General features: G+C 50.4%; 1 protein-coding gene across 3 annotated transcripts; it reads right to left on the bottom strand.

Moving 5' to 3' along the window:
- Positions 1-2,626: 2,626 nt before the first annotated feature.
- Positions 2,627-23,320, bottom strand: fxr2 (FMR1 autosomal homolog 2). Of its 3 annotated transcripts, none has more exons than XM_083674075.1 (17): positions 22,659-23,320; positions 19,723-19,775; positions 18,574-18,667; positions 17,369-17,455; positions 14,971-15,119; positions 14,254-14,347; positions 13,656-13,772; positions 13,231-13,401; positions 12,018-12,096; positions 10,635-10,792; positions 9,784-9,870; positions 6,768-6,990; positions 6,131-6,310; positions 5,568-5,771; positions 4,739-4,846; positions 4,357-4,433; positions 2,627-4,145 (listed from the first exon to the last, which is right to left on the bottom strand). In XM_083674075.1, the coding sequence occupies exons 1-17, from the start codon at positions 22,707-22,709 to the stop codon at positions 4,035-4,037; spliced, it is 2,043 nt and encodes a 680-aa protein (XP_083530201.1). In that variant the 5' UTR covers positions 22,710-23,320; the 3' UTR covers positions 2,627-4,034. The 3 variants fall into 3 exon arrangements, with proteins under 3 accessions (XP_083530201.1, XP_083530202.1, XP_083530200.1); XM_083674076.1 differs by having other exon boundaries at positions 4,357-4,445; positions 17,384-17,455; positions 22,659-23,318; XM_083674074.1 differs by having other exon boundaries at positions 4,357-4,445; positions 22,659-23,318.
- Positions 23,321-24,376: the final 1,056 nt, after the last annotated feature.

A 24,376-nucleotide genomic window follows, 5' to 3' on the forward strand; every position in this document is an offset into this window, starting at 1 on the left:
AATAAAGAAAAACCATTGAATGAGAAGGTGTGTCCAAACTTTCGACTGGTACTGTACATGTTTATACAATATATAACAACAATATATGTCATTTAGCTGACGCTTTTATCCAAAGCGACTAACATTGCAGTGAGTGCATACATTTCAGTATATATGGTCCCAGCGGGAATCAAACCCCCAACCTAAGTGTTGTTAACACTGTGCTCGACCAACTGAGCCACAGAGGACCCAATGGAAGGGGACCGTGAGATACATTTCTGAGACACAGTACCAGTCAAAAGTTTGGACACACCTTCTCATTCAATGGTTTTTCTTTTTTCTTTTTTTTTATTATTTTCTACATTGTAGATTAATATTGAAGACATCAAAACGATGAAGGAACACATATGGAATTATGTAGTAAACAAAAAAAGTGTTAAACAAACCAGAATATGTTTTATATTTTAGATTCTTCAAAGTAGCCACCTTTTGCTTTGACGACAGCTTTGCACTCTTGGCAAGTTTGTGTCCAAACTTTTGACTGGTACTGTATGTCCAACACTTCAACGCTCAGATCAGTTCAGTATCCTTGTGTTTTCTGCTCCTGGCTGATGTCTGCCCATGCAGTCTCTTGGGAGTCACACCACGTCTCCCCTGGGGTTCCCTCACCCAGAGGTACACAGACAGCTGAGTCACACCCAGGGTGCCACAGTGCCTCTAAGTGCACCCTAATAAGTCACTGTAAAGAGCCTCAATGCCCTCAGTGGCTGACATAACAACTCATTGCAGAGCTCTGCTTTGCCCAGTGTGCAAGAAAGCCCTGTATCAGCTGAGGCAGTAGGTAGGGGGAGTATGTTTAAAAAAATGTATTCTGATGGACGTACAGTGCAAATCAAAAAGAAAAAAAACATTGAATGGAACCTGAGAATCTCTTCTTTAACCCCATAGTAATTGTTTGATTTCAAATCCAAACTGTTGGGAGTATAGAGCCAAAAGAAGACAAAATGCTTGGCCTCTCTCCAATACTTACGGAGGGGACTGCAACTGTACGTAATAAATGTAACAGCCTGAACGGACTCCCCCAATGTGTTACTGTTGTCAATAGGTGATGTTTGTGTGTCTAATCAGTCTCCTGTTTCAGCCAGATGGACAAACACTGGAAATTATTTATCAAACAATGAAAAGTCCTTTATTGCCATCAGAAAAATGAGTGAGAAGACCAGAGACAAAACCTGACACTGAGTGAGACAGTACCTGAACAAACAGTACTAGTAGCATACAAACACACTGAAAACGGATCCACTTTCTCCCCACAGGACATAGGGATACACTGCCACATGAGGGAATGAACACACACACACACACAGACACGCACACACACACACACACGAGGTATATGTATCACACAAACTAAAACAAGACAGTGATTCATCTCTCTCTTACCCACACATGCACGCATGCACAACTGAACCAAGGTAAACATACTCAGTGCTCTCTCTTCCTCTGACACAAACACAACAACAGAACAGTTGATCTGAAAGGGCAACAACACCATTCGTTGAGGTGGTTTTTAATCCAACCACGTCCCCTTCCCCCTTTCACCCTGTCAATCAATCAATCAATCAATCTCTGTGATCCACCTGGCCACCGTCATGCATCATATTTCCCTTATGTTTAATATTGTGGAACCAACAACACTGGAGCTGAGGAGGACAGGGCACACTGTGAGACATCTTGTGACAAAGTGTGACATCTTGTGGTGAAAAGTCAGACAGGAGTCACCACTATGGGGTACAGTATCTCTCTCTGAAACGCAGGAGATTAAGACATTCATTTTGGACAACATAGCAGCAGTACTAGTGAATAAAAGAATGGCAAATGTTTAGATACGTGACATTTTTTGTTTTGTTTTTTTGTTTGTTTTTTTCCCCCCTCCTCATGCTTGGCTACTGCTGAAATAGTCATGCGGTTCGTTTAGAAAAATAGAGTGCAAACCCACAGAAAGAAATCAAAGTTCATTTCAAAGACGGTTGATTTCACTTCCATTTTTATTTCATATTTTCTATGATGTGGAAAGAACAACAACAAAAAAAAAAAAAAAAAGTTGAGAGCAGTAACCAAGACGACAGTAACAACATGAGCCGGGAGCCACTGGGGTTCAGTCTCTCTCCCCCCCCCACCCTCTCCCTCTCTCCCTCTTTCTCTCCCCCCCCCCACCCCCACCCCCCTTGTCGACCTCAACCATCAGGAACAGGACAACAACCTTGCTTATAGTTCATCTCACACGGTCGTCTCTTCTCCAGCACGTGCGGGCGACCACCCACACCTCCTACGACTGTGACCGGCTGCGTGTGAGTGTGTGTGTGTGTGTGCGTGTGCGTGTGGATGCGTGCGTCTGTGTGGGGATGTATGCGTGCGTGTGAATGACTCATCTCTTCCGAAGCTGTTCGGATCAGTCTGCCATCTCCTCCTCTACCCACCTGTGGTCGCCGTGTGTGTTTGGACCACGTGCATGCTGCAGTGGTTACCAAGGCGTTAGTGTGGCTGGAAACAAGAGCACTATGCTACACCGCCCGCCCCCCCACCGCCCCCTCCCCGCCCGCCGCCGCCTCCTCTCTCTCCCCCTCCCCCCCCCCCCACACCACAGCAAGTGGGCCTGTATAAAGAGGCACTGTGAAGTTCACCTTATAAGTCTAACATCCACATATTAAGTCCACAATCTGTGTGTCTGTCTGTCTGTTTGTCTGTCTGGGTCAGTCGGTACTGTCTGTCGGTACTGTCTGTCTGTAAGGCTGCGTAGGGACAGCCCTGGCCACCCCAGAGTAGAGCGGGGGGGAGGGGCAGGGAACCGCCTCGCCAACCCACCCGTCCAATAGAGAGGCCTCGCCTTGTGACCTACCCAGGGCTACGTTCCAACTATTTGTTACTCCTCCCTCCCGATTTCCAATCTTGTGGTTGCCAGCTCTCTCAACTGTGCACACACACACACACACACAAACACACACTCACACACTCACACACGCGCGCACACATGTGCGCCCACACACACACACACACACACACAGCCCCTAACGCTGTCCAGTCCAGTCCACTCTTACTGAGGACAAGCGCCTTGAATTTCTTGTTTGGCACCAGACTTGTCTTTTCTGGCCAGTCACTCCTATCATTCTGTTCCTCTCACCACGGTAACACCTCTGCAATCGTTTAACTCCTCATTCCCTCCATACTGGTCTGTTCTCTCCTCGGAAAACAAAAAAACCCAAAACAAACAAACAAAAACAAAAACCTCCTCCCTTTCCTCTTGTGAAACGAAACAAACTAAAAAAGAAAAGAAAAAAAAACCTAAAACGAAAAGTTTTTTTTTTTTCTTTTTCTTTTTTTTTTCTTCAAATTCAAGGCACAATGTCTATCAATAATTCCACCTCTTTCCTTCCGTCCGTCACCACCGTCCCCCAAGGTTCAGGGTGCTCCTCGACTACCACCGTCCCCCAAGGTTCAGGGTGCTCCTTGACTACTGGACCCTCAGGCCGGCCGCCCTACCCTCTCCAGTCTAGCATCACCTCTCCTCTCCTCTGGACTTAACACTGTCTAGAGACGCTAGAGTCTGTCTGACTGGGAGAGCCACAAGTCCAAAAGCAGTGATAACAAAATCATAATAATAATAATTATTAAAAAAAAAGAAGAAAAAAAAAGAAAAGAAAAAAAAAGAAAAAAGAAGAGAACCGTTCCCCAAAAAAACAAAATAAAAATAAAAAGTCTCGTCCTGTTTCTGTGTGTCAGTATTTATATATAATCAAGTCATATCCACCAGCTCTTTTTTGGCAAGCTAGTTTTTTTAAATAAGCACTAGGTACTGATAGATAGGATAACATACACAGTTACGTGTGTTTTTAAGTAGATGCTTTTGTCGATTTTTTGTACGTGGTATGAATTCAGGTATTTTGTCAGGTATTTTTCACTCATCTGTTTTAAGGTTTAGGTTAATGCAAGCAGGGACAGAGTTTGCCATAAAGTCTTGCTCTAGATGTGGGTTCTAGGGGGGCGTGGCCAGCCCTTTACGAGACTCCGTTGACCAGGGTCAGGGTCTCGCTGGGCGTGGCCATGCCGTTGCTAGGGGAACGCTTGGAGGGCGTGCGCTCGTCCCTCTTGGCGCTGTTCCCGTTCTCCTGAGAAAAGATCAGAGAAGAAAACTCAGTCACGCAAACGCTCGCCGTGGTCACTAAAACCAACACCCTGTGTGTGTGTGTGTGTGTGTGCGTGCGTGTGTGTGTGTGACTGCGTGAGTGCGTGTGTGTGTGTGTGTGTGCGCGTGTGACTGCGTGCGTGAGTGAGTGTGTGTGTGTGACTGCGCAAGTGTGTGTGTGTGCGTGTGTGTACCTTGGGCTCAGGGGCAGCGTGCATCTCCTTCTGGGGCAGGTTCTGTCTGCTCTGGGACTCGGCCCGGGAGATGTAGTCTGCCACGGTCACTGGGAACACAGTTCAGAGACCAGTGAATAATAATAACAATAACAATAATACCAGGGTATATAAGAGCATCACAACATCATCAGTTGACAGTACAGAGCAGTGCAAAAAACCCCAGAGGGATACATAGTAGAGAGACAATTACCTGGTACCCCCCCCCCAGTTACCTGGTACCCCCCCTTCCCCCCAGTTACCTGGTACCCCCCTCCCCCCAGTTACCTGGTACCCTTCGGGTCAACAAGGTTAGGGTCTCACAAGGTCATGTAGAAGTAGAACGCAAAAACGTGCCACTCACCGCTCTCCGCTGGCTGTCTGTCGCGGCTGGCCGAGCCTCCTTCGGGGCGGTTGCCGCGGTTACGGCGGCGGCGGCTTCTGTTGCGGCGCTGGGGCCTGCCCTCCTCGTCTGAGAGGCGAGAGGGAGGGGGAGGGAGGGAGGGAGGCGAGAGGTGTGAGATGAAGTCACTTGGAAGAATGAACACAACATCACGCACACAGAGAGACCAAGACACACACACACGCTCACACAGAGACACACAGACACACTCACACATAGACACACACGCTCACACACACGCTCACACAGACACACCTTTTGCATCTGGACATCTCATCCACACAGTAGGCAGTCCCACTCTCGTACTTTCTGTTCAGTTTTTAATTGGACAGGGACAGTATAGAAAGTCAGGAAAGTAAAGAGGGGAGGGCATGTCAGCAGGGCACGGGCCGGATTCTAACCCATGACGACAGGGGCATGTGTGTGCACTGTAAGGCCATGGTGCCAGACCACTGGACCCCCCCAGGCCATGGTGCCAGACCACTGGACCCCCCCAGGCCGTAGTTCTAGACCACTGGACCCCCCCAGGCCGTGGTTCTAGACCACTGGACCCCCCCAGGCCGTGGTTCTAGACCACTGGACCCCCCCAGGCCGTGGTTCTAGACCACTGGACCCGCCCAGGCCGTGGTGCTAGAACACCGGACCCCCCCAGGCCACACAACCCAAAGCTTTGATTAAAGGCCCGAAGAGGATGAAGAAGTCGCTGGAGAAGACGATGAGAATTGACTCTGAACAAAAAAAACTAAATGTCCGTCCTGTCCTCCCCCCCCCGCCCCCCACCCCCGCTCACCCAGTCCATTCTCGTTGGGGCCGACCTGGCCGTCGGACTCGGTGGCGGCGGCGTCCATCACGCTGGGCTCCTGGTCGTTGCGGCGGCGGCGGGAGCGTCTCCGGCGGTCTCCCCCCGCCACGCCCTCGCTGGTGTCCGTGTCGCCCGTCAGCTCACCCTCACCCTCCAGCAGGGAGAACGGGTTACTGTCTGGGTCCCTCAGGACTGGGGAGGAGGAAGGGAGGAGTGGAGGAAGGGAGGGGGGAAGGGAGGGAAGGTGGGAGGGAGGGAGTGGTGGAGGACCGGAGGACGGGAGGGAGGGAGTGGTGGAGGACGGGAGGGAGGGAGTGGTGGAAGGAGGCAGAGAGAGAGAGAGAGAGAGAGAGAGAGATAGCATGAGTATTACCATCCCGAACTGCGTCCCCTTCACACGGTCTCACCAGAGACACAGAGACACCACGCACGACTCCGCCCATACGCCATAGTCCATCCTCCCTCCCTCCGAATGTCAGTCAAATCAGGAACGACACTGGATTGAACATTGGATCTCAAACTCCCCCCCCCCCCCCAGAACAATGTTCTACCTGAGCTGATGGAGTTGGATGGTCTGGAGCTGGGTCCTCCGCGGCCCCGCCCCGTGTTGTTTCCGCGGCCCCTGCCGCCACGCCGGGACCCCCTCTCGTCCCCGCCCACGCCCCGGGGCCGCTGCTCACGCTCGTTCAGCTCCTCCGACTCCGAGGCGTTGGACAGCTCAGAGTTGGTGCCTGTGTGACGCACGGGCATGCAGAGGGGAGAGCGTCAGGGGACCAGGACCAGAACCAGAACCATGACCAGAACCAGAACCAGGACCAGGACCAGAACCAGGACCAGGCGTCATGACTTTGGTACAGAAGGGCAGGCAGCTCTTTGGGATACACTAACCGCCCGCTTCTATTTCAACATCTATGCATGTGGCTTAGGGGCTTCATTGGAATGAAAACAAAAAGGGAGGTGATGGAGTCCAACTGTGTGTGTAACTGTGTGTGTAACTGTGTGAAGGGATTTTCTTGGATAAATTAAGCTGTTGATTAAGATTAAGGCATGCCGGCTCATTAGGCTGTAATAAACAGTAGTTTAGGTGTTGGAGGTCCTGCGCCCCCGCCCCCCCTCACCATATCCAGAGTACTGGGTGTTGGAGGTCTTCTAGTTACCCAGTAGTTCAACCCCCCCCCCCCCCCTCACCATATCCAGAGTACTGGGTGTTGGAGGTCCTGCGCCCCCGCCCGCGGCCCCCGTAGGTGCGGGAGGTGTGGAGGGAGTTGCTGCTCTCGTCCGTCAGGTAACCCTTCTCCCTCTCCCCGGGGCCGGCGCCCCCGACCCGGTTAGTGGGGGCCCGGTACCCCACCCCGATCTGACGCAGCTGCTCATCAATCTGCAGCCGCTCCAGACGCAGCTGCTCCACTTCCTGGTACGGCGGGGGAGAGGGGGGAGAGAGAGAGAGGTACATGTAAGACAACATAGGTACATATAGGTACGTTCCTATGTTCTGTTACATGTACGTTCCTCTGTTCTGTTACATGTACGTTCCTATGTTCTGTTACATGTACGTTCCTCTGTTCTGTTACATGTACGTTCCTATGTTCTGTTACATGTACGTTCCTCTGTTCTGTTACATGTACGTTCCTATGTTCTGTTACATGTACCAGCAGGTTCAGAGGTAGCTTCTGTTACCAGCAGGTTCAGAGGCAGCTTCTTCCCTGCGGCTGTCACCCTACTGAACACGAACTCTGCACCTAGGTGACAACCGACCAACTCCTGCGCCCCCCCCCCCCCCCCCCCCCGGACATTGCACTACTCTTACAGTAGTAACTCCACTTGCTCTTACTCCTTACCACTGCCCTTCTGTACATACCTGTCTATACTGTACATACCTGTCTATACTGTTCATACCTGTCTATACTGTACATACCTGTCTATACTGTTCATACCTGTCTATACTGTACATACCTGTCTATACTGTTCATACCTGTCTATACTGTTCATACCTGTCTATACTGTTCATAATCTGTCTATACTGTTCATAATCTGTCTATACTGTTCATAATCTGTCTGTCTATACTGTTCATAATCTGTCTATACTGTTCATACCTGTCTATACTGTTCATAATCTGTCTGTCTATACTGTTCATAATCTGTCTATACTGTTCATAATCTGTCTGTCTATACTGTTCATAATCTGTCTATACTGTTCATAATCTGTCTGTCTATACTGTTCATAATCTGTCTATACTGTTCATAATGCACATATCCCTATATATATATATTTTCTTAATACTACGGTTAATACACTGCACACATCTGTACATACCTGTTTATACTGTTCATACGGCATTCCATATTTATATTTATTCTGCTATCTACCCTATTGTTATTGTTAATACATATATACTGCTAGACTGCATTGCCTATACAGCTCATAGGCTGATACACTGTTCATACTGTAACCTATTTATTCTGCTTATAATGCTACTGCTACTCATATACTGCTTACACTGCACTATTTATATTATACTGCACTACTTACTGCACTACCTGTATATACTGTTCATTGCACTTTCTGCTTTTTGCACTTCTGGTTAGACGCTAACTGCATTTCGTTGTCTCTGTACTTGTACTCTGCACAATGACAATGAAGTTGAATCTAATCTAATCTAATGTACGTTCCTATGTTCTGTTACATGTATGTTCCTGTGTTCTGGTACATGTAATAACATGGATTACATCATCATTGTGATTATTGAATATCAACTAATAAAAAAACGGACCCATTTTGTAACACCGGGGACTGTTCTACATGTGGGCAGAGCCTGAGCAGGGACTACAGACTGTTCTACATGTGAGCAGAGCCTGAGCAGGGACTACAGACTGTTCTACATGTGAGCAGAGCCTGAGCAGGGACTACAGACTGTTCTACATGTGAGCAGAGCCTGAGCAGGGACTACAGACACACTCCAGTGTCCAGTCATCAGCGTCGTCTAGGCAACAGATCAGTCACTGGACCTCGCCGTGTGTCACAGTCAGCAGGTTGACGTGACCTTGTGAAGCGACCAGTTAAAAGCTAGCTTAAAAAAAAGAAAGAAAAAAGGCTAAATCTTTAAGAGAGAAATTCTCTTGATTGGTTCTTTTCTGCTCTTGTGGGGGGGGGGGGGGGGATCACTGACGGCGTCGCAGGGCTGGACTAAAGTGCAATGACAGCAGTTCCTATGGTGGGGGGTGGGGGTGAGGGGGGGTCGCAGGGTGTCACTCCAGAATGCGACAGCTGCCCCCACATGCAACAGCTGAGCCTTATGGGAGGTGGTTGAGGTGGGGGGGGGGGTGGCTGGCTGTGGCTGTTATTTTGGGAGGCTGAGGGTCCAGATATCCTGTAATCTACACTCCAGCCCTCCACCCCTCCCACTCCCCAACCTCCATCCCTTATCCCCCCCCCCGCCCCACTCTTGGTGAGGCTATTTATAAAAGCACACGGGGTAAGGGCAAAATTAGCCACTCTCAGCAGCTTTCACATGAGGTGGGTGGGTGAGGGGACAGGGACCAACAGGTGACCAATTTGGAATGATCTGGCACCTCCACCCACGTGTGTCACTCCACTCCACCCCCCCGCCCCCTGCCCCCCACCCTGCCCCCCCTCCCCAAACCCACCCTACAACGAATACTGCCTCTGCCCCTCTCAAATGGCCACAAGTCCTCCATTGACTTGGGCCAGAGTCATTGACTGCGACATCACATTGAGAAAAGCCCCCCGGGGGTCCCAACAGGGCTGAGAGAGGACAGGGATGAACACAGCCGGGCTGCAGCGACGCTGGTGGCACCCAGAGGCCCTGAGGTACGACTGATACGAGCAGAGAAGGCAGACTACCGCCCCCTACTGGTGATGCTGTGGTGGTGGTTGTTGTGGTGGTTATTGTTGTGGTAGTTATTGTTATTGTCGTGGTTGTTGTTGTTATTGTTGTGGTTGTTGTGGTTATTGTCGTGGTTGTTGTGGTTGTTGTGGTTATTGTCGTGGTTGTTGTGGTTGTTGTGATTGTTGTGATTGTTGTCGTGGTTCTTGTGGTTATTGTCGTGGTTGTTGTGGTTATTGTTGTGGTTGTTGTGGTTATTGTCGTGGTTGTTGTGGTTATTGTCGTGGTTGTTGTGGTTATTGTTGTGGTTGTTGTGGTTATTGTCGTGGTTATTGTGGTGGTGGTTGTTGCAGCCTCACCTGCAGGTATGCCACATGGTACTCCAGAAGAGCCTGGGCGTTGCTGATGTTCTCTTTAGTTCCCACGAAGACGAAGGGGACCATGCCCTGAAGAAGAGAAGAGGAGGAGGAGGAGGAGGGTGAGTGGGAGTCCCGGTAGACAAGCTTTCGTGGAGGGCACATGCGTGTGTGTGTGTGTGTGGATGCGTGTGTGTGTGTGTGTGTGTGCGTGTATGCGTCTTCATTCTAAGACATGAATAGATTTGGACATTAAGTCGGAGCATTTTTGCAACAGACTAAAATGTCTACATCAGATATGGAGCGGCGTGAACTTGAATAACCCAAATCCTAACATCATTATTGATTTTTTTAAGCGAATCATTGGGTAAACAAAATCAGCTTGTAGGCTTACAGTCACAAAAAGCACACAGAGCACGGACATACAACACCAACCAGCAGCAGCAGAACGGCCAGACACCCCAACCAACCAAACCAAACCCCCTCCCTCCCCATCCATCCCTCCCCATCCATCCCCCCCCCCTCCCCCATCCATCCATCCCTCCCTCCCCATCCACCCCCCCCCCTCCCCCATCCATCCCTCCCTCCCCTCCCCATCCACCCCTCCCTCCCCCATCCATCCCTCCCCCCCTTCCCCAACATAAGTACAACGTGCATGAAATTGAAAAACATCCCGACTGTGACATCACTGTCAGCGTCGTCAGAAACACTGGTGGTGCACAACACACACACAATACACAGGTGGAATGGGACACTGTGGAAAAATCATATATATCAAAATATCTCTACATATATACACCCGGTACGGTTGTTGTTTTTGGGGGGGGGGGAGAGCGGCGGGGCGCTCCATTCACCTCTTTGTTGCCGGCAGTGTCGTCTCTGCCGGCCCCCTGCCTGCCTACCTCCTCTCGGGGGAGCTTTTTGTCGTTGTCCCCCTCGATCCGGACCCGCACCACGCCAGACTTGTCCACTATCTCCTGGATGACTTTGCCGTTCTTGCCGATCACTTTGCCTGTGAGGAGAGAACGAGGAGGAGGAGGAGGAGGAGGGCATCCGGAGAACGAGGAGGAGGAGGAGGAGGAGGGCATCCGGAGAACGAGGAGGAGGAGGAGGAGGAGGGCATCCGGAGAACGAGGAGGAGGAGGAGGAGGAGGGCATCCGGAGGAGGAGGAGGAAGGCATCCAGATCCGGGGGGGGGGGGGGGGGGGAGCAACAACAACAACGTTATGTGACGGAAGAGTCGGGGGGGTCGTCAAATCAAAAGACCTCTTCACCCCCACTACCCCCCCTGTACTAACCCTAGAGACCTCTTCACCCCCACTACTCCCCCTGTACTAACCCTAACCCCAACCCTAGAGACCTCTTCACCCCCACTACCCCCCCTGTACTAACCCTAGAGACCTCTTCACCCCCACTACCCCCCCTGTACTAACCCTAGAGACCTCTTCACCCCCACTACCCCCCCTGTACTAACCCTAGAGACCTCTTCACCCCCACTACTCCCCCTGTACTAACCCTAACCCCAACCCTAGAGACCTCTTCACCCCCACTACTCCCCCTGTACTAACCCTAACCCTAGAGACCTCTTCACCCCCATTACCCCCCCTGTACTAACCCTAGAGACCTTTTTTAACCCCCACTACCCCCCCTGTACTAACCCTAGAGACCTCTTCATCCCCACTACCCCCCTGTACTAACCCTAACCCTAGAGACCTCTTCACCCCCATTACCGCCCCTGTACTAACCCTAGAGACCTCTTCACCCCCACTACCCCCCTGTACTAACCCTAACCCTAGAAACCTCTTCACCCCCACTACCCCCCTGTACTAACCCTAACCCTAGAAACCTCTTCACCCCCACTACCCCCCTGTACAAGTTCTATCCTCTTAATAAAAAAATAAAAAATAAAAAAATAAAATTGGCATTACAACTGCCAATGGCCCCTGGTATGAGCATTGATTACTTTATCTTATGATGACTGATGGATAGATGATTCACTTACTTAAACAAATGTATTTGTTGTAAGTCGCTTTGGATAAAGGCGTCTGCTAAATGCCATAAATGTAAATGTAAAAATTAAAAAAATAAAATAAAATAAAATCACACGGATACGGCCATTGGAATTGTATTGGTAAAGTACAATACACCCGAGTCTTCATAGGGTTTGGTTTTCAAAAGGCTTCTGACTGACTTGTGTGAGTTTCCCCTCAACGGGAAGGCGTGGGACGTTCACTCACCCACAAGGTTCCTGGGGACCTGGAAGTAGTCTTCTTTGAACTCCAGGTACACCCTGGCCTGCTTCACTGCCTCTGGGGTCTGCGAGGGAAAACAATACATCATCATTCCAACTTCACATTAGAAACTCATTGGCAACCTGATGAGCAGACAGACACGCACACACACACACACACACACACACACAGACAGACACACACACACACACACACACACACACACACACACACACACTCAGACAGACACACACTCTGACAGACACACACTCTGACAGACACACACACACACTGACAGACACACACTCTGACAGACACACACACACACACTCTGACAGACACACACACAGACAGATCCACACACCCACACACACACACACACACTCACACTCACACACACAGACACACACACAGACAGACACACAGACACACACACTCAGACAGACACACACAGACAGATCCACACACACACAGACAGATCCACACACACACACACACACACACACACACACAGACAGACACACACACTCAGACAGACACACACACTCAGACAGACACACACACAGACAGATCCACACACACACACACACAGACAGACACACACACTCAGACAGACACACACACACACACACACACAGACAGATCCACACACACACACACAGACAGACAGACACACACTCTCAGACAGACACACACACACACACACAGACAGACACACTCAGACAGACAGACAGACACACACACACAGACAGATCCACACACACACACACAGACAGACAAACACACACTCAGACAGACAGACACACACTCAGACAGACACACAGACACACACACACTCAGACAGACACACACAGATCCACACACACACACACACACTCAGACAGACACACACACACACACACAGACAGATCCACACACACACAGACAGATCCACACACACACACTCAGACAGACACACACACTCAGACAGACAGACACACACACTCAGACAGACACACACACACACACACTCAGACAGACACACACACTCAGACAGATCCACACACACACACACACACACTCAAACAGACACACACACACACACTCAGACAGACACACACCCTGTTCACATTAGAAACTCATACAGTGGCAACCTGACACATGCGCGCACGCAGACACACACACACACACACACACACACACACACACACACACAGACCCTCCAACCCCACCCACCCACCTCTCCGTAGATCCTGAAGGTGCAGCTCTCCTCCTCCAGCTCGATGGCGGTGACCCCAGGGACCTTCCTGGCCTGCTGGATGTTGGCGCCGTGGGAGCCGATGGCCAGCCCCATCAGGTCCTCCCTCACCTTCACCTCCTCCTGGTAGGCCGACGCCAGCTGCTTACTCGTCTGAGGGACAGGGACGAGGGGGGGGGGGTGAACACCTGTGTGTGTGTGTGTGTGTGTGTGTGTGTGTGTCCACAGCAGTTTGATCGAAGGCCTTCAAGTTACATTGTGTTGAGTCGTGATTTTGATTTTATGAGATATGTGAAGCTTGTGTGTGTGTGTGTGTGAGATATGCAAAGTGTGTGTGAGATATGTGAAGCGTGTGTGTGTGTGTGTGTGTGTGAGTGTGGGCGCATACAGACGCTCCATGCACATACCTCCAGGTGCTTGGTAGCTTCCTCGTTGCGGGACATGAGCATAAGCTTGGTGCGGATGCTGCGGAAATGCATGTCGCTCAGAAGAGCAGCACGCTTGACTGTGGTCTCGTTCGTAGACTGGAGAGGAAACAGAAGAGGAAAAAAAATGAATGAGATGGAGAGAGAGAGAAGGAGGGAGGGACAGGGAGGGAGGGAGGGACAGGGAGAGAGGGAGGGAGGGAGGGACAGAGGGAGGGAGGGACAGGGAGAGAGGGAGGGACAGGGAGAGAGAGAGGGAGGGAGGGACAGGGAGAGAGAGAGGGAGGGACAGGGAGAGAGAGAGGGAGGGAGGGACGGACAGAGGGAGGGAGGGACAGGGAGAGAGGGAGGGAGGGACAGGGAGAGAGGGAGGGACAGGGAGAGACACAGTCAGTATGAGAAAGCTCTATTCTACAGAAAGAGAGAGACAGAGAAAGACACAGAGAAAGAGACAGAGAGAGAGACAGAGGGAGAGAGAGCGAGAGACAGAGACAGAGAGAGAGACAGACAGAGAGAGAGAGACAGAGAGAGACACTCCACAGTGATGATGTCTGCCCAGCGGAGGGCGGTGGACACTGACCAGGACGATGATCTCGTGGGAGGCGGCGCTGTAGAAGATGCAGTTGGCTCCGATGGCTTTCCTGAAGTCTTTGTGGATGTTGTCGTTTGCACAGCTGCCGACGGGAGACGGATCAGAGGTCAGTCTGGTTATGTACGGAGCTCCACAGTCAATCACCACAACAACACACACACACACACACACACACACACACACACACGTCTGTGACCGCGGAGGGAGGCTGGAAGGAGGCCTGGCCAGACACCACTATAACAAGCCAATGCACGCTGGCAGGGTGATATAGTGTGACCCGGGTCATACACTATGTGGGGGGGGGGGGGGGGGGGTTGTATGTGTGTGTGTGTGTGTATGTATATATATGTGCGCGTATGTATGCATGTATGTGTGTGGGGGGGGTGTATGTGTGTGTATGTATGTATGTACAGTACCAGTCAAAAGTTTGGACACACCTACTCATTCAATGGCGTTTCTTTATTTTTATTATTTTCTACATTGTAGATTAATATTGAAGACATCAAATCTATGAAGGAACACATATGGAATTATGTAGTAAACAAAAAAGTGTTAAACAAACCAGAATGTTTTATACTTTAGATTCTTCAAAGTAGCCACCTTTTGCTTTGATGACAGCTTTGCACACTTTTGGCAAAGTGTGTCCAAACCTTTGACTGGTACTGTATGCACGTGTGTGTGTGTGTGTGTGTGTCAGAAACTCACATTTCCCTCAGGTCCTCTGGTATGGCGATGGGGACCTTGTGGAAGGAGGTCTTGGAGGAAGGGCTGTTGGGGTTTACGGGCCGGATGCGCTCCGACGTGACGATCTCGTTGTATGTGGCGTCGCACGCAGCGTACTCGATCACGTAGAACTGAAGGGTGGAACGCAGACACACCAGTTCTCAGAGATAAAAAAAAAAAAAAGAGGCAAAAAAACCTGGAAAAACTCCCAACTAACCTGCATTTGAAGGAGAAATGGCAACAACAAAAACAGGGGGAAAAAAACGACTAACTTGGATTTCAATGATGTTGAATAATAAGGGGGGGGGGGAATGCTTTGAGGTTGGGGTTGGCGAGCAGGCGTATAACCAAGTCTCGCACGGGTTCGGATCAGCTTTGGGACAAAAGTGCTTTGTTTTGTTTGCTAATTATTGTTGCTTGGGGGTGGGGGGTGGGGGGGGGGGTGGGGTGCAGACAATAAATAACGACAGTTAATTAACTTCTGGAGGTAAGATGAGACGAGATGGGGTGACGCAGCATTGCGTTCAAGTAAATATCGTTCAATCAATTACCTCAGGAGTAAACATCACTACGGTGTGATAATCCAGAAATCTCCAAAATGCTGCATTCACTTATTCCACACACACACCGACTTAGATCATCATCACATTGAAGATTCATACGGTTTCTTTGACAAAGTAAATCAAAAAAGAAATGACACCTCGCTTTAAAAATTCATTTAACTGCGGCTTCATTCATATGATAAATGAACCAATACTCTTTTGCCCAGGCACAGAGAGAGAGAGAGAGAGAGAGAGAGAGACGGGGGAGGGATAGAGAGAAAGAGAGAAGGGGATAGAGAGAGAGAGAGAGAGAGAAACAGGGTAGAGAGAGAGGGGGGGGAGGAGGAGAGAGAAACACGGTAGAGAGAGAGAGAGAAACAGGGTAAAGAGAGAGAGAGAAACAGGGTAGAGAGAGAGAGAGAGAAACAGGGTAGAGAGAGAGGGGGGGGAGGAGGAGAGAGAAACAGGGTAGAGAGAGAGAGAAACAGGGGGGGGAGGAGGAGAGAGAAACAGGGTAGAGAGAGAGAGAAACAGGGTAGAGAGAGAGAGAAACTGGGTAGAGAGAGAGGGGGGGGAGGAGGAGAGAGAAACAGGGTAGAGAGAGAGAGGGGGGAGGAGGAGAGAGAAACACGGTAGAGAGAGAGAGAGAAACAGGGTAGAGAGAGAGGGGGGGGAGGAGGAGAGAGAAACACGGTAGAGAGAGAGAGAGAGAAACAGGGTAGAGAGAGAGAGAGAAACAGGGTAGAGAGAGAGAGAAACTGGGTAGAGAGAGAGGGGGGGGAGGAGGAGAGAGAAACACGGTAGAGAGAGAGAGAGAGAAACAGGGTAGAGAGAGAGAGAGAAACAGGGTAGAGAGAGAGAGAAACTGGGTAGAGAGAGAGGGGGGGGAGGAGGAGAGAGAAACAGGGTAGAGAGAGAGAGGGGGGAGGAGGAGAGAGAAACACGGTAGAGAGAGAGAGAGAAACAGGGTAGAGAGAGAGGGGGGGGAGGAGGAGAGAGAAACACGGTAGAGAGAGAGAGAGAGAAACAGGGTAGAGAGAGAGAAACAGGGTAGAGAGAGAGGGGGGGGAGGAGGAGAGAGAAACAGGGTAGAGAGAGAGAGAGAAACAGGGTAGAGAGAGAGAGGCAAGAGATGCAACACCACACGTCATGCTCAAAGGCCAGAATTAAAACCATCACTCAACACCACGACATTCCTATAGGCCCTCATCACAGCTCCAAACACAGTTCCCCACAGACGGGCAAGCAGACAGGGCGAGTTCCCGGGGCCTAACGCCTCCTGTCCTCACGACCCAGCGTTCGCTCTGGGCAGACTGTGGCAGACAGACACCAGTGCTTCATGTTACACTGGGAGTGATCCTATGGGAGTGTTGATCCTATGGGAGTGAACCTATGGGCCCCTGCCCAAACACAACATATGCCGTCTTCTTAACCCAATTAATTAACCCACATTACAGAAGGCTTGGCACAGGGACATCCCATCATAGATTGAGAGGGGGTGTGTGTGTGTGTGTGTGTGTGTGTCAAACACTGATGCAGCACAGCATGCACGTGACATGAGGGGGGTGGGGGGGGGGGGGGGGGAGGGGGAGAAATTACGACATGGACGGATGATGATGGATTTCAAAATGAGAGACAGATAAGACACCGAAATCTGTAAGAAGTTTGTGATTGGGGAAAAGTCACTACCTCTGCAAATAAGACACCCGACCCCCATGTCATTACCTGCCCCCCCGCCCCCCCCCCCCCCCCCCCCCCCCCCACACACACACACTCTCTTGTAACCCCCCTGCCCCGACCCCATGCCGACCCCAGCGTGCTCCCGACCCCTAACTCACCAGTCCCTGACTCACCTCTCCCTTCATCATTCGGACCCGAGCCAGCCACCAACCGCATGGCTCCTGCTCGTTGGCTCTGGAGTACACCTGCACAGAGACACAGGTACAACGGTTTAGGGCCGCAAGGGAGAGCCATGTATATAATATACGAGAGAGGGATGGAGGGGGAGGGAGAGAGAGAGAGAGAGAGAGGGAGGGAGGGGGAGGGAGAGAGAGAGAGAGAGGGAGAGAGAGAGAGAGAGAGAGAGAGTAGTTACAACTAAGGAACAGAGATTAGGTCAGGGGGGTATTGAGAGGGAAAGAGACATTTTGCAAGGGACCCCAACATAAACACAGGTCTAAAACTTTCAATTTCAGGTATGAAAAAAGAAAAAGAAAAAAAGAAATACCGATATGAAAAGAAAAGGGCCAATGATCCAGAGATGGGGTGTCAGAGATGGAGATGGGGTGTCAGAGATGGGGGGGTCAGAGATGGGGTGTCAGAGAAACGTGAGAGAGGTTGTCTGGATGGCGGAGGCACTGCTGTCATGAATGGAATCCTGACTAATCATGTGTCTAAATTGGACTGCGGTTAATCCCCCCCCCCCCCCCCCCCCATCACGGTGAACGGGACACTGGGTAATCTCTGGCTGGGCACCAGCTCACGGGTAATCTCCAGCTATGAATGGATTCGCAGAGAGCGGAGGATAGTGACTGGGATTATGAGTGGTCCATATGACAGACAGACAGACAGACGGACGGACAGACAGACAGAGACAGACAGTGTAAGGGACTGAACATGTGGTCAGTGGCAGTCATCATAGGCCGGGGGGGGGGGGTCGCAAGTCAAGCTCCTGGGGGGAACAGTGTGTGTATGCATGTTTTTGTTCCTGCACAGCGCTGACACACCTGATAATAACCAATAAACCAATCACAGAACTCGATCAAGACTTTTATTAGCACAGAACCAGGTGTGTTCCTTTTAACTCTGGGCTGGAACAAAAACATGCGCAGACTGTCTCACAGACAGACAGACAGACAGACAGACAGACAGACAGACAGAGAGAGACGCCCCCCCCCCCCCCAGGAATTGAGTGTGAGACTGCTGTGTGGTGTGGGAGGAGTAGGGGGAGAAGACAGAGGTGAAGCAGCCCTACCTCCACCTCCTCTCCCCCCTAACTCCTGTGTGTGTGTGTGTGTGTGTGTGTGTGTGTGTGTGTGTGTACCTCCACCTCCTCTCCCTCGCCGATGTCCTTGTTGTAGTCAGCTGGCGGAGGCAGCCTCACATCGCTGAAGGGCAGCTGTCTCTCTGGCTGCCAGCTTTTGGGGGACAGAGAGGGAAACACAAACATGACCAAACACACTCACATCAATCAGCATCCCAATAACAGTGGAAACCGGTCACCTTTGACCTCATAGTGAAAACACTAAACACTGCTTGCCTGCCCCCCCGGCGAGTTTTTCAGTTATAACAGAGTTAGTCGACCGCCCACCCAACATTTCACATGACTTGGTCTTGAAACTGGTCGAGTAGCTTCAACAAGGTCCAGTAGGTCCACGTCCTTTTACATAAAACACTCAAACTGGAGCCGATCTAAAAACAGCACAGCCAGTGAGGAGCAGCCACGTTCAACCTACTAGCTCCAGCAAACTCACACCGAGATATTTATGTACTGTGTTCGAAAAGAGGGGAGCTCAAAATATCATTTCGTGTCGCAAATGTCAGTTCTGTATCGGTGCATCTTATTTTGGGGGGATTCCGCTGCGTAAAGAGATACTGAATGAAGCCCTTCTGAGTGGTGGATCAAGGATCAGGCAGGCACTCATAAAAAGGCAGGGTTTTTCATTCATGTAGTATCTTACACAACCAGCTAGTCTCTCTCACACACACACACACACCCGTGAGTACAGCGGGGGTGGGGACGTGGGGGAGGGTGGGCAGGCTGGGAGGTAGAGCGACAGAACCATTCCAAGAATGGCAGGGGGCCACTGTCCTGCCCTCCTGCTTGCATACCTCAGGGGACTATTTTTAGGGACACCCTGGTCGACAGACAGAGCCAACGAGATAAAGAGGGGGTGGGTGGCAGCAAGTAGTAGGACAGGAGTTACGGGGGGGGGGGTAAAGAACTATAAAGGGTTTTGCCGACAGCTGCGAATTAGCCACAGGTGCTGAAACAGGGTTTTTTGGCTCAAGAGGGCAGGACTAGACCAAGAGACTGAAACAGAGTCAGATGATATGAGCAGGAAGGGCAATTGGAGGAGGGGGGGGGGGGGGGGGGGGGGCGCTCTACGGTCGTCTTCAATGAATCAGTTAACACGTACAAGCAGACCATCTCTACACACGTACTGTATGTAAGGAGTAAACGGAAACTTACTTGTTTTCAAATACTATTGTGAGAGAGTCTTCGTGGACATCTTTGATGAATCCCTGAAAAAAAAAAAATAGGAAAAAAAAAAGAAGGGAAAACCACAATAAATGTTATTCAAACGAGCAGAGCAAGGAAATGTCTGATTAAAAGGTATTTATAACCGTTGACAACACTACGACTGTTACTCAAAACGGCAATGTAGCACTTATGGGGGGACAGGATATCACTTCAGTGACACTTCTCTGGCTGTGAGGGGAATAGACAGGCTCGCTGTGATAGACACACAATTGGATATGTGAGAGAGAGAGAGAGAGAGAGAGAGAGAGAGAGCGGGGGGGGGGGGGGGTCTGGGCATGAGCGTAGATGTCATAAGTGCATGTGACAACAGGACAAAAAGTGATGGGGAACTAGAAGGGGGGGGGGGGGGTACTGTATCCATGATCAAGACCAACAGCCATTACCAGAGATTCCCTCCTCCTCTAAATCTGTTACTCATCCGTCACTACCACACTCCACAAATCTATCCTGGAGTGCTATAAACTTCCACCAACACCACTGAGGGAGGGGGGCAGGGGGGCGGCACCCTGCTCAATGTGACACTGCCTAATATGGGACGGAGGGGGTCGTTGGCCAAGCCTGAGAGGGAGAGTGAGAGTGGAGAGAGGGGAGGGGAGGGAATTTCACCTGCTGGAAAGGGTCTGCTCTTCCCAGGAAAGCCGGCTAAAGTTTCGGGAGCATGGCCGTTATATGCATGTATGGAAGCCCCATACAAGTCACACCGTCGAGATTCCCTCGTACGCGATCTCTCTCACGCCTAACGCAACTTATGCCAGCTCCCGCTGCTACACCGTCAGAGACGCCACATATGGTCAGAGAGCCAGAGGGAGTCCAGAACGCCAGTCTGTCGACGCAAACAGCCACTGTCCGTGTCAGTCAAAACTGCGAGAGCAGGGACGGCACGCTACAGCAGGGAATAACACTGCCTTTGATAGAAGAAGAAAAAAAACTAAAAACGTGAGAGGTTTATTTTTCGATACTGCGAGACTACTCAAGCAGCCACGCGTTCTGCAATGAACGGTATGCCTTTCAGGGTGTAGGCCCCGCTACCAGGTCAGAGGTCAGGCCCAACCATCCACTACCGGCATGACGGTGGCCACGTAACACAGGGGGCATGGAGTGGTTATGGACAGTCATGTAATGATGTCACTGTTCCGAGCCATAAGCCGACTCCATGTGTTGAACCCGACATGCCCGAAAGAGGGGACCTCTAGGGCGGGGAAAGGCAAAGGTTTAAGCACTGCCATACTGAGCATCGGTGTAAGCTGTGGCCCAGTGGGATCACCTACTACTCTGAACTGGAAGAAACAGGTTCCTAAAGAAACATGACGATTGCGATGCGATGGACACACGTTAGCCTTGTGAACAAAAGGGAGTGAAGAGAGGAGAGAGAGAGAGAAATAGAAAAGCAAGGTTGAGTGGAAAGTGAACATACAGGCCAGCCAGAGAGCCAAACTGTCACCCTGTAAACCAGAGTAACAGGTGAGGGAACACGAGGAGAGTAAATATAGTCTGAATCACCACGTGGGGAGAGACAGCTAGTGAGGCGATACGGGGGATAACTATAACTTTAGTCAACTAAAGAGTAGGGGAAGACATAGGGAAGGGGACTCCTGCTTTGTGAAACGGTAAAAGAAAGGGATAGAAGAGGAGTAGAGGGAGGAGAGGGAGAGGAGGCCCATGCTGGGGCCTGAGCAGAGATGAGTGTTCAGATTAGGGTCACCTGTTCTCCCCACACCTGCTTTGGACTCTCAGCTTTGGGCTGAGTGTCAATCAACAAATGGCCCCTCTTTCGGCTGTTTTGCACAATTGCAGAACATTGCTAGACCTAAAACTACACACATACACCACTGAAAACCAACTCGTACTGTACTACACTAACAGTTGACTTGGACAATTCTGCCTGGAATTGAATGAAGAAGTCAATTGACTGATTAAAAAATGAGTGACATCCTCATGAAAATCAATGGATGCATTGAATTCCTGTGGGAGAACTCAAGTCTGTTCTGTTATGGTGATGTGGAGATGTCTACTGTTCAGTGTTTTGGAAACAAGACAATAGACAGATGCTTTCAAACGCAACGTGACTGGTGATCCAAGTAAATACTGTAGTTTGATTCACTGTACTGTCCTATGAAAGCAGCCTCGTCCATTGAGACGGGACAACAACAACAACAAAAAAACAACGAAAATGTGACATTTTATGAGCTACCTTGCGACCTACACACCCTGACGTAATGCACATCATTTCGTATCACTTTATGTCTCATCATGAGGACAGTGAAGTCGCAAAAAAGATGCCCCGGTAGAGGACGGGCTGAGCAGATAAACAAATCGATATATAAACAGGTATTTCAACAACGCCCGCAAGACAGCGGAGCCTTTCAGATATGCCCTGGATACATCACCCTGATGTGATACCCAGTCCTTGCAAGGGAGTAACACAGAAACGTGAGTGGTTAGCTAGCTAGCAACTCCAAGGAGTGTCTTCGAGACGCTGCATACTACTACTACTACCACCAGCTAGCTAAATCCTGTCCAAAGAGGGAGCTGGCCCAAGATAGCCAACTAGTCAACAACGCAAATGAGCGACACGTTAGAGACGATCAAAAGTAGGCCATCGTGACCAACACCACGGCATCACGGCCAACACTGACCTGCCGAGCAAGAACGCGATCAAAAGCGACCTTATCATTACTAGTCTGGCCGGGCCTCCTCAATGAATGATGCGACTCGAGTCGAAGAGTTTCCCCCCCATGGCCAGCTAGCGTTAACTAACCTCGGGGCGCAGAACAAAACATGTCGTCCATCCATCCGTCCCTATTTGCGAGCTGTTGTTGTCACTAACTTGCCTCACATCACACTACCACTATCGTTTTCCTTACCTTGTAGAAGGCCCCGTTCGAGCCGCGAACCTCCACCGCAAGCCCGTCCATAGTCGTCGGTAGGTCCCCACGACTGTGCCTCTCTGAAGCCGCTACGACTCCTTGCGGGTCCGGTACCAGCCCCAGCTTCGCTGGCACGGCGTCGCCGCTCTCCGGCCGCTTGTGGATTTCCAGTGTTTCGGGTGGAGGGGCAAAGGTGAAGGGGTTGGGGGGGAGTTGGGTGTTGATGGTATCAACGGGTAGCTTGATACCGTCTCCAGCGGTCAACTTAATAACGTTACTAGCTCGTTAGACAAACTGTCGATAGCTTTGTTAGCTGGCGTGCAATGGCACTAGCAAGGTGATGCTCTGCGTAGAGGGGGTACCACGACGGTCAAGTTGCAATGTGCTCCAAAAGGCTAGCAAGCTAATGATGCTATGTCAAAGGGAAATGTTAGCAAATGGCTAGCTAGCTATACCGCTAATCAGCTACCACCAACACCTTGATTCCGTCAGTGGCGTGGATGCTCAAGAAAGTTAGGCGTATTAGCGCAGCCGATGCGGTGAAGTTTGTGTGGAAAGTCGTCGCCGGGATCCCTTTCTTTTGTTGTGAAATGTAATTTGCTACGAAGCCTCCTCCCGAAAAAAAAAGCGTTTGTGGTGCACTATTGCCCGGCAACTCCTTACTCCAACCGCCCGTCCCCTCAAACGCACGCCGACAGAGTGAATCAGTGAGGGACTGAATGACCTCGAAAACCCCACCCCTCATTCGTGAAAGACCCACCCAAAATGTTATACTGACTTATCATTGGTCCATATTCTCGCCAGTCAACCATAGAATTCCTTGATTGGTTTAGTAGTCAGAGGCTGGTCCGATCTATCATCCAATACATGAGGCAAATATTCCATCCAGACTCCTCTATTGGAAATACTGCCTGTCAATTACATTGCTTTTTTTTTTCGTGGGGACCATCTGTCCCATTCAATGTGTGACATGAGTAAGGGCAATGTTGTTGAATGAAAAGTTATAGAATGAACACAACGGCATGTATATCGGGCACTAGTGGTCCGCAGGTCGGCCATTTATGCACTTCTCATAGACATGAACCGAGTTTCATAGACATGAACCGAGCCCGCTCGACCCGGTGTCATGCAGATAAAACAACGATCAGAACCCGACCCGAACCCGCAAATATCACACGGTCAGTAGCGGAAACAAGCGGAATAAAAATCATTCATCATTTTCATTTTAGAGGAATATATAGGCTGAGGTAAGCCTTTGAAATGAGGAAACAAAATACCAATCCTTAACAAAACCTTAATTTTATTAGCCCGTAGACTTTGACCGGAACCCGAACCCGAACCCGACTGATCTGATCTGATCTCACTATAATGTTTTATTGACCGGTAAACCCGCGTATCACTATCAGGCACCCATAACACTGCACATAATGTTAGAAACAAATGCCCATATGGCTGCGAGAATAAATGTGTTTATGGGCGTCATCCGCCAAACACAGAGTTACAAAAGCACTGACTGAGGGAGGAAACTGATAACAGTGGCTTTACAAAACCCTGAGTTACAGATATCGTGGGACCAGAGTAACACACAACAGATCTAGCACATCTTGGGCTAGGGGAATAGGCTGGTCTGAGGGAGCAGCTGTGGAGAACAGCAGACATGAGGGGTCAGAGGTCAGGAGTGACAAGCACATAACGGTTTTGGTCATGATTTCCAC

This window comes from Argentina silus (genome assembly GCF_951799395.1).
Source record: "Argentina silus genome assembly, chromosome: 1".
Taxonomy (NCBI): Eukaryota; Metazoa; Chordata; class Actinopteri; order Argentiniformes; family Argentinidae; genus Argentina; species Argentina silus.